General features: G+C 41.1%; 1 protein-coding gene across 2 annotated transcripts; it reads right to left on the reverse strand.

Moving 5' to 3' along the window:
* Nucleotides 1–528: 528 nt before the first annotated feature.
* On the reverse strand, nt 529–9693 carry eva1a (eva-1 homolog A (C. elegans)). Of its 2 annotated transcripts, none has more exons than XM_056377333.1 (4): nt 9054–9693; nt 3035–3215; nt 2158–2514; nt 529–1551 (listed from the first exon to the last, which is right to left on the reverse strand). In XM_056377333.1, exons 2-4 carry the CDS (start codon nt 3135–3137, stop codon nt 1439–1441), a joined length of 573 nt encoding a protein of 190 aa, XP_056233308.1. In that variant the 5' UTR covers nt 3138–3215; nt 9054–9693; the 3' UTR covers nt 529–1438. The 2 variants fall into 2 exon arrangements, with proteins under 2 accessions (XP_056233308.1, XP_056233314.1); XM_056377339.1 differs by lacking the exon at nt 9054–9693 and adding an exon at nt 7000–7059.
* Between the last annotated feature and the right edge of the window lie 2543 nt (nt 9694–12236).

The raw sequence follows: 12236 nt of genomic DNA on the forward strand, positions 1-12236 counted from the left end.
GTTGGCCTGGAGAGCAGGGGCACTTTATGGACACCGGGGGGGGACCCCAACAGTAGCTAACAGGCACCTCATTGTGATGATATTGGGCAGATTTGTTTTGCACAATTCCTCAGAGTGACTGTGACATACTTGATAAATATGTCTATATTGATCTACCAATGAAACAAACAAGGCCGGGTCCAACATCCAACCATATGATGGGCAGGGGTGCTAAACTTCTTGTATGTTTATATCTGTGCTGATGCTTTCCATTATTAACAAGTGTTTCCTTCTGTGGCTCAGTCATGTGACTGTTGCTGCTTGGACTCCTCATGATGTTCACCTCAGTGTTTCAATGCTGGTTCTCATCGCCACCTTGCCTCCACCTCTGAAACACCACGGACCTGGACCACAGATACCTTGCTATTTTCAAAATTCATGGTTAATGCTGTCCATCAGCAACATAATACTCTGGACATACTGTCTTTTTTGTACATGTACAAAATACCCGGAGGCACACAAAAACCATTGAAGAAATATGAGCCACTATTTGGTTTTAATAAGGGACTTTACTTAATAATATGTACAGAACACAGAGCTCATAAAATCCTGGATAAAAGTTTATTCAATTTTTTCAGCTCATTACCACAGGAGCCAAATTAAGAAAGGCAGCATGATCCTCTCAAACACCACGACCTGCTGTCCAAATGTCTAACACCTACAGCTGATTACCTCCCGGCCTACAGATACAACCCACAAACAGGCTGTAGGCAGGTTTTCCTTGATGACACACCCCAATTCTTTTTATCAAGCTCCACAACCATTCCTGTTAGTGTGCATTCATCAGTTTAATTAGGGATGAAAAGTTGCAGCAGTAAAAGCACCAGTATGAGTTTCTCCATCCTGTCATGGAGCTAATGTTTCTCTTCCCTTCCATTTAATCGTACAAAGAGGCTCCAGTACTCAGCTCATTATTATAGCATTTTTAAAAACAAATAAAGGATGAGCTGAGAGACAACACAGTATCACTAACATTTGAATCCATACACTCATCAAAGGCTGCAGAGCTGCAGCCTCCGTGATGCCTCTTGTTCCTCCTCTGTACTCGCTGAACAATTGATGACAGGAATCCTGCAGGTCCATGCTCTGTAGGTCCCGTTGTGTCTTTATTTGTTGGATTTTCAGGGCATGAGGACATTTTTCCAAACACTTGAGTGTCATCCTGTATTGGAGGGCTGAGCCATCACAATTCATATGTTTCCTTGTTTACACAGTAGGGGAGACTGCTCCACACAGTGCTGATAGTTATAGTTCGATCTATAAGCGTCTCTTTGGTGCAGTGCAGACAGAGCTCCCAAACCAATGGTTTATGTTCTTTTTTTTATTTTTATTTGTTTACCTATTTATTCATCTTTTATCCATCTACCTGCAAGTCCATCTCCATCTGACTGATTATGTGTCAGTAATATCTGTTGAGGCTTTGAGTGACTGTGCTGATGTCTGGCTGCCCGTTCATCCAGATCTCTCTGAGAATCCGTTCCCGCTCTTCTAGCCGCTGGGCTCGGTCCAGCTCTGATGATGACAAACACACACACACACACACACACACACACACACACACAACACACACACACACACACACATTAAAATGATTCTGAGTATTTCTGACAGTTGTCTTCACAGAGATAAACAGAGCATCTGTGAGTGTGTATAAAGGTGCACTGACACACTGGAATATGTTTATACAAAGATTTAAAATGAAAATGTTTTATTTTATAGTTTTGATGGTTCCACAACATTCAACTTTGTCTGCTTAAAAATCAATTTTAGACAATAGCTGACTACAGTACCTGAGGACATTATCAAATATGTCTAACATACAGTTCAGACAGTTGATGTAGATGTTGATTGTATTCCTTGACCAGTGGCCAAATTTGGTAAAGCAAATTTGTGTTATTAAACATTTTTCTGACTGTGATACACGCTGTTTAAAGGCTGAGATCACTCACATCACACAAAAACCACAACAAAAAAATCTTAAAAGTCTTCATTTGTGCCACCTGTGCAATTAATGTGATGTATATTTCATGTAATTGCTGTTTTAATGGTTTTATTTTATCTCCTACTTAAATGGATCATGGTGTTGATATGTGTCATGAGTTTTGCGTGTGTCTGTACCCTCAGCTGATGTGAACATGCTGGCGTGCAGCAGAGCTCTCTCGAAGCGTCTGCGTCGTCGTGCCGACAGCTCCGATGTATCATCCCACTCCTCCGACTCGCTGTCCCCAGCAGGCCCGGTCCCTCCAGCCGCAACAACAGCAGTGCTGTCTGGATTACTGTCAGCGAGCTGATGGTGGGGACAGCTGTGAAGGCGACGGCGATGATGCCTGCTCCTGTGGCGATGGTGAGGGTTGTTGCTGTTTCCATAGCTGCAGTCTGCTCGACAGTGTATCTGGAAGACGATGGCGCAGAGTGTGACGAGAAGGCCAACACAGACACCAGCCAGAAACACCAATGCTGTCCGCTCGGGTTGGTCTGAGAGAGAGAGAGAGAGAGAGAGAGAGAGAGGGTGAATTAAAAGAGAATGAAAACTTTACAATGAATACATCAATTGCTGCTTCAACCTCATCTCCTCCCTCCTCTGCACCCAGTTCTTTCTCTTCTTCTGATCTTTCAATGTCCTGTTGTTTTAAATTGTGCCAACCCTCACCTGTCCATCAGTCTGTTGAGCTGATCTCCACATCTGATCTTACTCACCTGTTTCCTTTGAGTCAATACAGCCAACTGTCTGCTACCTGTTCCCCCATCACCTCTCGCTGCCAGAGACATGTTGATCTGTTGCTGATCGGTTTATTCCTGCTTCCATATAAAAACTTTCTCCTCTTTTGTCCTCACCGGTTTCCCACAATTGGCGACAATATAGGTATTCATGGGATCCTCAGAGAAAAGGGGATCTACAGTATAAGTATCATTCCTTTACTTCTTAAAACTTAGCACAAGAGTTTTAGAGTCTGATCACTTCCAGTCATGTGACAGTTACCCTGATTGGACCAACCTGCAATGAAGGTGTAAGCTGCCATTATGTTGCTAAGCAGTGCCATCTCCTGGGAGACCACCTTCAGCTCCATATTTGGGCTTCCCGTCGTTGGAGCGCTCATGATTTCAACAGTGACTTGAGCTTACTGAATTCTGGGGTTCATCCTGGAGTGGAGTTCATTCCTCATGACTCCTGTGGACTGTAGGTTTGAGGCGAGGAGGTGAGATGACAGTTGTGAGAAATGATAGCGGGATAGAAAGACAGAAAAGGAAGAGGAGGGGAAAAAGGAAAAGGCAGAAACATGACATATCATCCTTTACCCATAGTTAAAAAAAAAACTGTATCTACATAGACAGAATCTAATGACAACTGCTACACAAACTTCTTCTACCTGTAGATTCATAACATGAACATTAACTCCATAGTAGCATAAAAACACTTAGTTGTAATTAGTGTCTTTATATAAATTCAGGTTTTTGTGCTACAACTTTGCCAAAGTTATTACTAACTCAGAGAATCCTAGACTACAACATCAAACAAGAAGTCACCTATGAAACGACAGTCATCCTGTTACTCTGTAGAGCTTATTGAAGCCTTGTGATTTGCAACTCAGACAGAGTTGTCCATGGGAAACATGAATATGCTTGTTAAATTGAGACAGACTCTATGATTGAATGCAACGTTGTGATTCAAGAAATATGCTCATGGAGAAAATGTATCACAAATCATTTCTATTTGTCCTTAAAAGAAACCCATACAGAGGCAAGATGAGTTAATTATAGACTCCTTTGGAAACTTTGATGCTTTTGGCCCTAAATCTATTCTTTGCGTTTCACTTACCCCCTTTCTAACATGTCTGTGCAGCTAGCCTGCATGGTTTAGAAGAATAACGGCAATGAATCATTCACACCTCAGATGAACCTGAGCGGCTCCTCTCCCTCACTCAAAAATCCATATCTAAAGTTAAGATTGCACAAATTATTTTACATACACAAAGTAATAAAGCAACTATTCAGACACAAATACAAACTTTCACATGCTCATGTAGGACACACAAAGTCTTTGCAGTACCAGTGCAACAAATACAACAAACATATGCACAGCATTTTGTGCAAAAAATTACACTATATAGATCATTTTGAAGAGGGTGTCTGGAAATGGAGGGAAATGAAAACCCAGGGGACAAAACAAAATTGCAAAATGAGCTGTAAAGTACTTGGCACACAGAACAGAAAAAAACACAGAGACAGGATAATGATGATTATAGAAGTCTGACATAAGAGGTGCGCTCACACCGTGTGTTTAAAGGAAATACACACGCAGCATCGTTTTTGGACAATTTAAGGTTCAAATTAATCTTCAAATCCTTGACCCTAATGCAACTAATCGTCTTCTATTTCCTATTATCCCCACAAGCATCAGGCAGTAAGAGGCCCCCATTAGTTGTAATTAACTTTGTAGCCTGGTGCAGGTTCAGTTTCCTGCCCTGACCTCAGGGTGCTGTTGTATGTTCTCACTGTGGCAGCGTGGCTTTGCTTCAGACGGTAGGTTTCCTCTAACATTCTCTTGTGTGTTAGATTGGATATTTATGCAAATTAATTACTTACTATAAATCATCACGTTAGCAAATTTAGTAAATTCGATGACAGTGGTGAATTTAAACTTAATTTTCTTAATTGTCATTTGCTGGTTCACTTGCTGTCAATGGGGCCCCTTCAACCTGAATGAGCTTCATTAGTTGAGTAGAAATGACAGGGAATCAAGTGAAGGTAAAGAAGTTGGTCACCGGGTTTGTTTCTGAGCTGTAACCACTAGGTGGCAACAAAGAGCCATAAGCCAACTTATGCTGGCTGTAAATACAATCATTCAGATCAAGTAACTGGCCTTGGAGGTGGACACGGACACACACAAACACACACAAACACACACACACACACACACACACACACACAACACACACACACACACACACACACACACACACACACACACACAAGCATATACAGACTAGACCTAGAGTCCAGACCAGCTGATGTCATGGGCTGAAGTCTTGAGGCAAAAGTCTTCCAGGAGATTCTGACAAAGCAACAATGTTTAAGGACTAAGGAGTTTTGTTATGTTGCTTTTAACCATTTTAAAATGCTTGATGCTCAGTAATTTGTTTTTCATTATTTTGACAAATACACAGCATCAACCAGTGACACATACCACAGCATTTATTGCCTGAGTTAGTTTGCAGCACCCAGGTTAAATGCAGAGTACAGACAGAGACAAATAGTTTTAATACGGCATTGTGTCTAGACATGTAGAGGTTACTTCTACTGGAACTCCCCCATAAACACTCACAATTATACCCTCAGTGTCTGTGTGTGTGTGTTGCTTATTTGACGTTTTGAAACATAAATGCACAGTGTCCCAGGGTCCAGATTGTCAGAGGGTGGAGAGAGCCTGAGATGCCAGAGGGGAGGAGGGTATAGAGAGCAAGTCACTCTGACTTGCAGACTAATTATACTAACAGAGCTGAAATCCTGGAGAAGATCCAGGAGGATCCTTCATCCTCTGAAAGGAGAGGAGGATTGTGAGGGAGCAAGGCGAGAGACTCCACTGTGTCTGCTTTTCTTACTGAACTCCTCTCTAACCTGATCTGCTCAGCCCAGCAGCTCCTCAGTGTAATAATGGACTCTAAAGGAAGAGGCCTCATCAGGCTTTTCATCTTAGCGCTTCACTGAGTGTTTCGTCATGATCAAACACACAAAAGTTTAAGTATATAAAACAGATAATGTTTGTAAGGGGGTTTGGCTCGATGGTCAGCTGTGATCTTGGTGATGATAAAATAAATAAATTAGTGGTTCAGGGCCCCACACACACAATAAATCAGAAGGCTCACAAGATGATTAATGAGTTAGAAAAAAAGAAAAAACTAATTTTCTGCAACATAAATTATGACATTTACCTGTCAAATACCAGATAGTGTTTCCGCTGACCTGTAAAAAATGTTCAAATGAAAAATCTGTCTTTGCTTGAGCTGCTCAGAGAAAAATTACTGTCATACTAGCAGGTGACTTACAGTACAGTACATTCATTATTTACATAATTAAAAATGATTGCAAAATGCATAAAAATATTGAACATATTGTAAAATTTTGAGGCACTGAGACTCTGCGTGTTTATTATGACGTATATCTGACGCTCAGTCCATAATGTGGTTTGACTGACGTGAGTTCAGCTGCTCCAGAAATAAACCTGTCTGCATCAGCTCGTCCAGCTAATAAAAGCTCCGTCCTCTTACAGAGGAGGGTGCTGATGAACAACTATTGCTCCCTTACTGTAGTTACAGTGTTGTGTAACAGAGTAAGATAAGAGCTGGCAGTGTTTATATTATCATCACTTATTGGGTTCATCAACAATGAAATCCTGCAAATATGAGTCGCCCCTTTAAGCGTTTTCAAAGATAAATGACAATCCGTGGTACTTTTATTCTCTTTATCTGCAAAGTTGAATCCCATGAGCTGAGCAGTATCTGCACATACACTGTGAGTGACACTTAACTGAACTGTGCTTGAAGCATGACTCTCTAATTACACAGGAAATCTGCGAAGCCCCTCGGCATGATTTGTATTACTGACATTCTTCAGTAACATTTCAAAATGTTCTCATCCAAAACTTTTAAATCTGTTCTTCTTCCAAATAAAATGAAGCTCTGCAGATGTGAGCGAAGCGTGATTGTGCTTGATTGTGTTAATCCTGTTACGAAGGTTCACGCACAGAGCGGAGCAGGGTTAAAAGCGTTTTGTAGAACTGTTTTAATTTCATGAACGTGTTATGATTTCCCCAGCTGACAACATTTAGCACATCTCATTACATGTGAATGTGTTCTCCCTGATTATGAGCTTTTCCCCATTAAAGCTTTTACTAATGATTGGAAACAGGCCCTAATTACTTCATGAAGACAGACCAGACTTCATGACTAAATGTAAACGTACCTCACCATGAAAACACCATCTTTAAAAAATACACAGTGTCGAGTCTTCAGGAGTTTAAACCTAAAACAGAGCAGAGGTATAAAGATGTCAAAACATGTTGTACTCTGTGAAGCTGTAAGGACACGGCAGAAGTCTAAACTTCAACAGATAAAAAATGGATGATGCTCTCACACAACATCAAACTAGCCTAATTTTTGAGGATGCTTTCAGCTGGAAAAACTCTGAAACAGAAGGTGCAGCACTCTTGACCTGTGAGTGAAAACTGAGCTCAGGCTGAGGAAAATATCTGCATTTTATTGGTCACATTTTCGAAAGCATGCACCTAAAAAAAAAATGCATGTTTGTCTCATCCCTACATGGTAAGTAGCTTTACAAACACACCTCAGGCCTGTTGTTATGGTACAAAACAAAAAAAAACTGTCAAAAAGCAATGCACCGACATGGCAAGTGCAAGAGAGGAACAATACGACAACAACTCGCATGACATTGCAGTGCAACATAACACTACCAAACATAACACAACCTCCGAGCACTTCTAAATTCACTGACTGTCAGGGTCATTTTGTGATGTTGTGTGTAAATGCTGCAGGACGCTGCTGCCCTTCTCTCTTCCTCTTACTCCCTCCTTCTCTTGGATTTGACAATTTGGGTCACAGTTAGTTACAGCAAAAAGCATGTCATCGTGCCATCACAAATAATTCATATTTGTTTTTATATCAACAGCATAGTTTTTTATTTAGAATTTCATGAATCACTTTTTTTTTTTAAACTGCTTTCGTCATCTTGTGTCATGATGTAACTGCATCTATACAACCTCTACAAACACGTCTGAGCTGAGAACTCGTGACAGATTTCCATCAGTGTCACGACAGGTGGGTGTGCTGAAACATCATGTCTTAATTCACTATCATGCAGCTGAGCATCACAGTTACGTAATGACATTAGTGTTTGACACTTGGACCGCAGCCAGCTCATTACGGCCAATCACACTCTGTGAAAACGGTCTAGACAACAGGAGCTGTTTACACTGATGGCATGACCACGCATGAGAGGATCTATCTCACAGTTTATCTCACTCTAAGCAGCTGTAGCTTCATATTTGTCCTACACACCTGTGGCGTCAGTCTTCTCATCTTGATCTTGGGCAAGAAAGCAAGCAAGCGTATTTCTGACAATGTCTAACTATTTTCTTAAACATGACTTAAACTACATGAAGCGATGAGTGTTTCAGGTTTACTGCATCAGAGACAATTCATATAGTTAAAGGTAAACCTAGAAAAGAGTGGCTCATTAAGATGAAAGCTGTTTTTTTTTGGGTGCATGTTGTATCACCCTGTGTGACACAATCCACAATCTTCATTTTTCTGCTACATGACCAAAGTCTAGATGCACCACGGCAACAGTATAAATGCAAGATACTTTTCCTTCCTAATTCTTTTTTTCCATAGACACTGATCTTCCTCTCCCTTCCCTGTGTGTCTGTGCAGTCTGCTGGCCAAATTCTTATGTGGCACAATAGCTCTTTGTTTTTCTCCATGTGGTTAAGAAGACTATATGGCTCCTTTGCCTGTTTCAGCTTAGCTCACACTGTACACCTGCATGCACGAATGCACACACACACACATACACACACAGAAGGAGATACGCAGGCAATCCCCACACACATCATTTTGAGTGTAGTTCTCTCTCTCGGTCTGTGTGTGTGTGTGTGTGTGTGAGACGCTAATGCAATGTGACACTGGCCTTTCCTTCCTCTGCTGTGCTGTTACTATCTAACATGACCTGCAGAGAAAGAGTAGAGAGAGAGAGCGGAAAACTATGAAATCAGATAAAAAAAAAAAAACGCTCAGAGACAGAGAGAATTAGAGCAAGACGAAGTAAAAGATAGTTGAGAGGGCGAACAAACAAAATGTGGAGGACAGACAGTTACAGACAAGAGTGGAGACTCCTCACTACACTTCACATCGGCATGATCATCAGTAGAGACGACAACAATATCAGCAGCAGCATCATGTTGAATTTTCACCACATGCAAACAAAATGTTTTTACTCACATTTTAATTTATGCCAAGATCCCATCTGGAGTGTGTTTACTCCTCTCCTCTTCTCATCTTCCTCCTCCTCTCCTCCCCTCAACTCTTCTTCCCCTCTCCTTCCTCCTCCTCTCTGCTCTGGTCCTCTGCTCTGCACCGCTCCGCTCTCTACTCCTCTACCCTCTGTGCTCTCTACTCTCTCCTCCCTTCCTCTCCTCTCCTATTATCTCCTCTCTGCTCTCTGCCTTACCCTCAAAGAAAAAAAAAAAAACACTAACAGTATAATTATATGTATAAATCTTGTGTGTCCGCCCCCAGTTGTCAGATAGGCCAATGTGTACAAGCCTTCGTCTCCTCTTCACTTTCGTATACAGATACAAACTAAGATTTTCAGTCATTCTTTCTTTTCCCTCTTTCTTCAGTTCTTCTTCTCTGTTTGAGGCGGCGGCAGCAGCAGCAGCAGCAGCAGGAGGGATGTTGCTCTGACTGTTTTCCAGAGCGGAGTTTTCCAATATTCCATTTTAATTTTTCCAGGTTATTTTCCAGACAGAAAGACAGAGGTCAGGTCCCGAGGGCAGAGATGTGACATGAGAGAGACCGACAGGTCGACCAAATCTCTCTACTCTGTCTCTGCCACACGTCTGCATCCCTTTCTCTCTCTCTCTTAAACACACACACACACGCGCGCGCGCGCGCGCACACACACACACACACACACACACACACACACACACACACGCGCACGCACACACACACACACACACACACACACACACACACACACAGAAAGTAGAGAGGGAGAGACAGCAACAGGAAAGCAAAGAGAACGCAAGAAAATTCAGTTCAATTAAAATTCATGTGAAAATATGTTTCATGATCCATGTTGAAAAACCATGTGCCCATGTGTAAATAAATGTACATTGATGTTTTACATTTTGTTTGTTTCATTTGTGAAATATCTTAAAAGCGCTTTACCCCCCACAAATTGTGAAAACAAAGAAACGGGAATAAAACCTGAAGTGTGCAGTGTACTAACCTCTTTGTATGAACAGACAGAGGCGACAATAAATAGCAATGAATCAGAGAAAAAGAGAGACAAACAGCCAGAGTATTTTTTTTTTATGAGAATGAGGATTTCATTTAGCTGTGTTTGGGAATTCACCTTCTTGCCACATGCTCACACACACAGCCGAATTATACGCCTTCTGCTGTTGTCGTTGTTGTTTGTGCCAGGACCTTGTGTACTGTATGCGTGAGTTAGCGTGTCTGTGTGTTTGTGCTTGACTGAATTTTATGGGAGTATGGGAATGATGTTTTAGAGCTAAGTCAACAATTTTCTTAAAATAACTTTATAACAGATAAAGTTTATGAAAATTTTATCAGCCAACCTGTCGTCTTGGCAGATTATTTTTGTGCAGATGTTATGCAACAGGGAAAGCCTGAATAACCCTCCTGCATTTGGTCGGGGTCTGACAGAGTTATCAGGGGCAACTTCTCTCAACAGGTATATGAGAAAGAAAAAACACCATGCATGCATGTTTGCTAAATCCTTGCCTTCATGTAAAATATTATTGCCTTTAGTCGTGTGAGCTTTGGATATGTGTTTACTTCACCAGGTGTAGAAATAAACTGTGGACCTTCTGCACAGTGTCAGTGAACCCATTTCCCCTCTTATATCCATTCCAATTCATTTACAAAACACTGAATCAACAACTAAACACAAGCCTCTGTAGAGATTATTAGAAAAGTCTTTAGTGAACATTTGATATCACTCAAAAGAATTGTGATGCTGTACGTACTCCAGTCTGCACGATCTGAAATCTCAGCACATTTTAACTCTCCTCTCTCAGTGATGGGCATTATAAGACATTACAGTAAATTCCTTCATGGTTGTTGTGGTCTTTATTGCGCCCTGGGCATGAAACAAAGGTAGAAAAGCCTCTTCACTGTGAGAAGGTTAATAAAACATAGTCCCAGGTCACCTGGAAAATACTCTTCAGCATTTCCTCTCACTTGTTTCCCTCTTCTTCCCCAGTCCTCTCCTCATCCATTAACCATTAAAACAACCTTGTGCTCTGTTCCCCGTCATTGTCTTCACTAGTGCTACTTCCTGTCTCCATCACATGGTATTGTGGTGTCTCTGATATTTTGTCCATCCCCATTTATCCCCATTTTCATAGGATGGATTGTATGACTGTTGCATTGAGTGGTATTTGACTGCACAGTTGTAACTAATAATCTGGTAACTGAGTACTGTATATCTGAAATCTGTAAAAAAAAAAAAAAAAAAACATTGAATAACAGACAGACATTAATTAACTAAGTCCATTCTCATACTTCTCGTGTGTGAGGAGAATAACAAATATAGATGAAAGTGAAGACAATGAAAACAAGCAACTTGCTAATGAAAATCCTCATTGACACCATCCCACCTTTATTAGCTTATCTCATCACTATCATCACTGACAAATTAAAAACACACACACACATATCTAAACCTAGTTCCACATACAAAATACACACCACTTAACATCCATAATGCATCCATTTCTGTACCTTCTGCTCAGTGTGATAAAATATTAACAGTCGTAACTTTGTGCAGAGTGGTCTGTGAGGAATTGTTGTCAGTCATCTCTGAAACAGCAAGGGACAGGAGTTGTGAGTTTCACATGGTGGGAGGGAACACTGGACCTGCACACCATACAGTCTTTGCTCCAGTTATCTCACTTCATTATTCATGACCGAGAGAGGAACCTTCAGGTCAGCACCGAAAATAAAACAGGGTCAGCTTCTAATGGATGAAAGTGGGTAGTTAATATTTACTGATAAATGTAAACATGCACCCCAGACTGCAGGGGGTCGCCAACCAACCCGTAAAATACAGATTCATGCCATGACTAAACAACGTGTTTTGTATCGAATTTGTATTAAATATTACAGGTCAAACTATTAAAACAGGGCGATAAGTATGAGATAGAAGGAACCCCTGCATTGCCCCCTCAGCCTGAATGTCATGTTATGCTCCACTATACAATCAATTGGTCAATTGACAATTGGTCATGACTCGCAACCAATGCATCTTGGCCAGAAATTCTCTTTTTTCTTTTGTTGTTGTTATTTTTCTAAATGAAGCTTAAACAGAGGTTAAAAATATAAGAGAGGGGGGCTGAGCCCTCTTACAAACCACCTGGTCAATGGCGAACA

Source organism: Seriola aureovittata, chromosome 1 (assembly GCF_021018895.1).
Source record: "Seriola aureovittata isolate HTS-2021-v1 ecotype China chromosome 1, ASM2101889v1, whole genome shotgun sequence".
Lineage (NCBI taxonomy): Eukaryota > Metazoa > Chordata > Actinopteri > Carangiformes > Carangidae > Seriola > Seriola aureovittata.

What these genes read in the sequence shown, in the direction of transcription:
- eva1a (XM_056377333.1), bottom strand. Translation starts at nt 3,137, where the DNA reads ATGAGCGCTCCAACGACGGGAAGCCCAAATATGGAGCTGAAGGTGGTC. An exon ending in AGCTTACACCTTCATTGCAG is followed by an intron (nt 2,515 to 3,034) that starts GTTGGTCCAATC and finishes TCTCTCTCTCAG; the next exon opens with ACCAACCCGAGCGGACAGCA. An exon ending in CATGTTCACATCAGCTGAGG is followed by an intron (nt 1,552 to 2,157) that starts GTACAGACACAC and finishes TGTCATCATCAG; the next exon opens with AGCTGGACCGAGCCCAGCGG.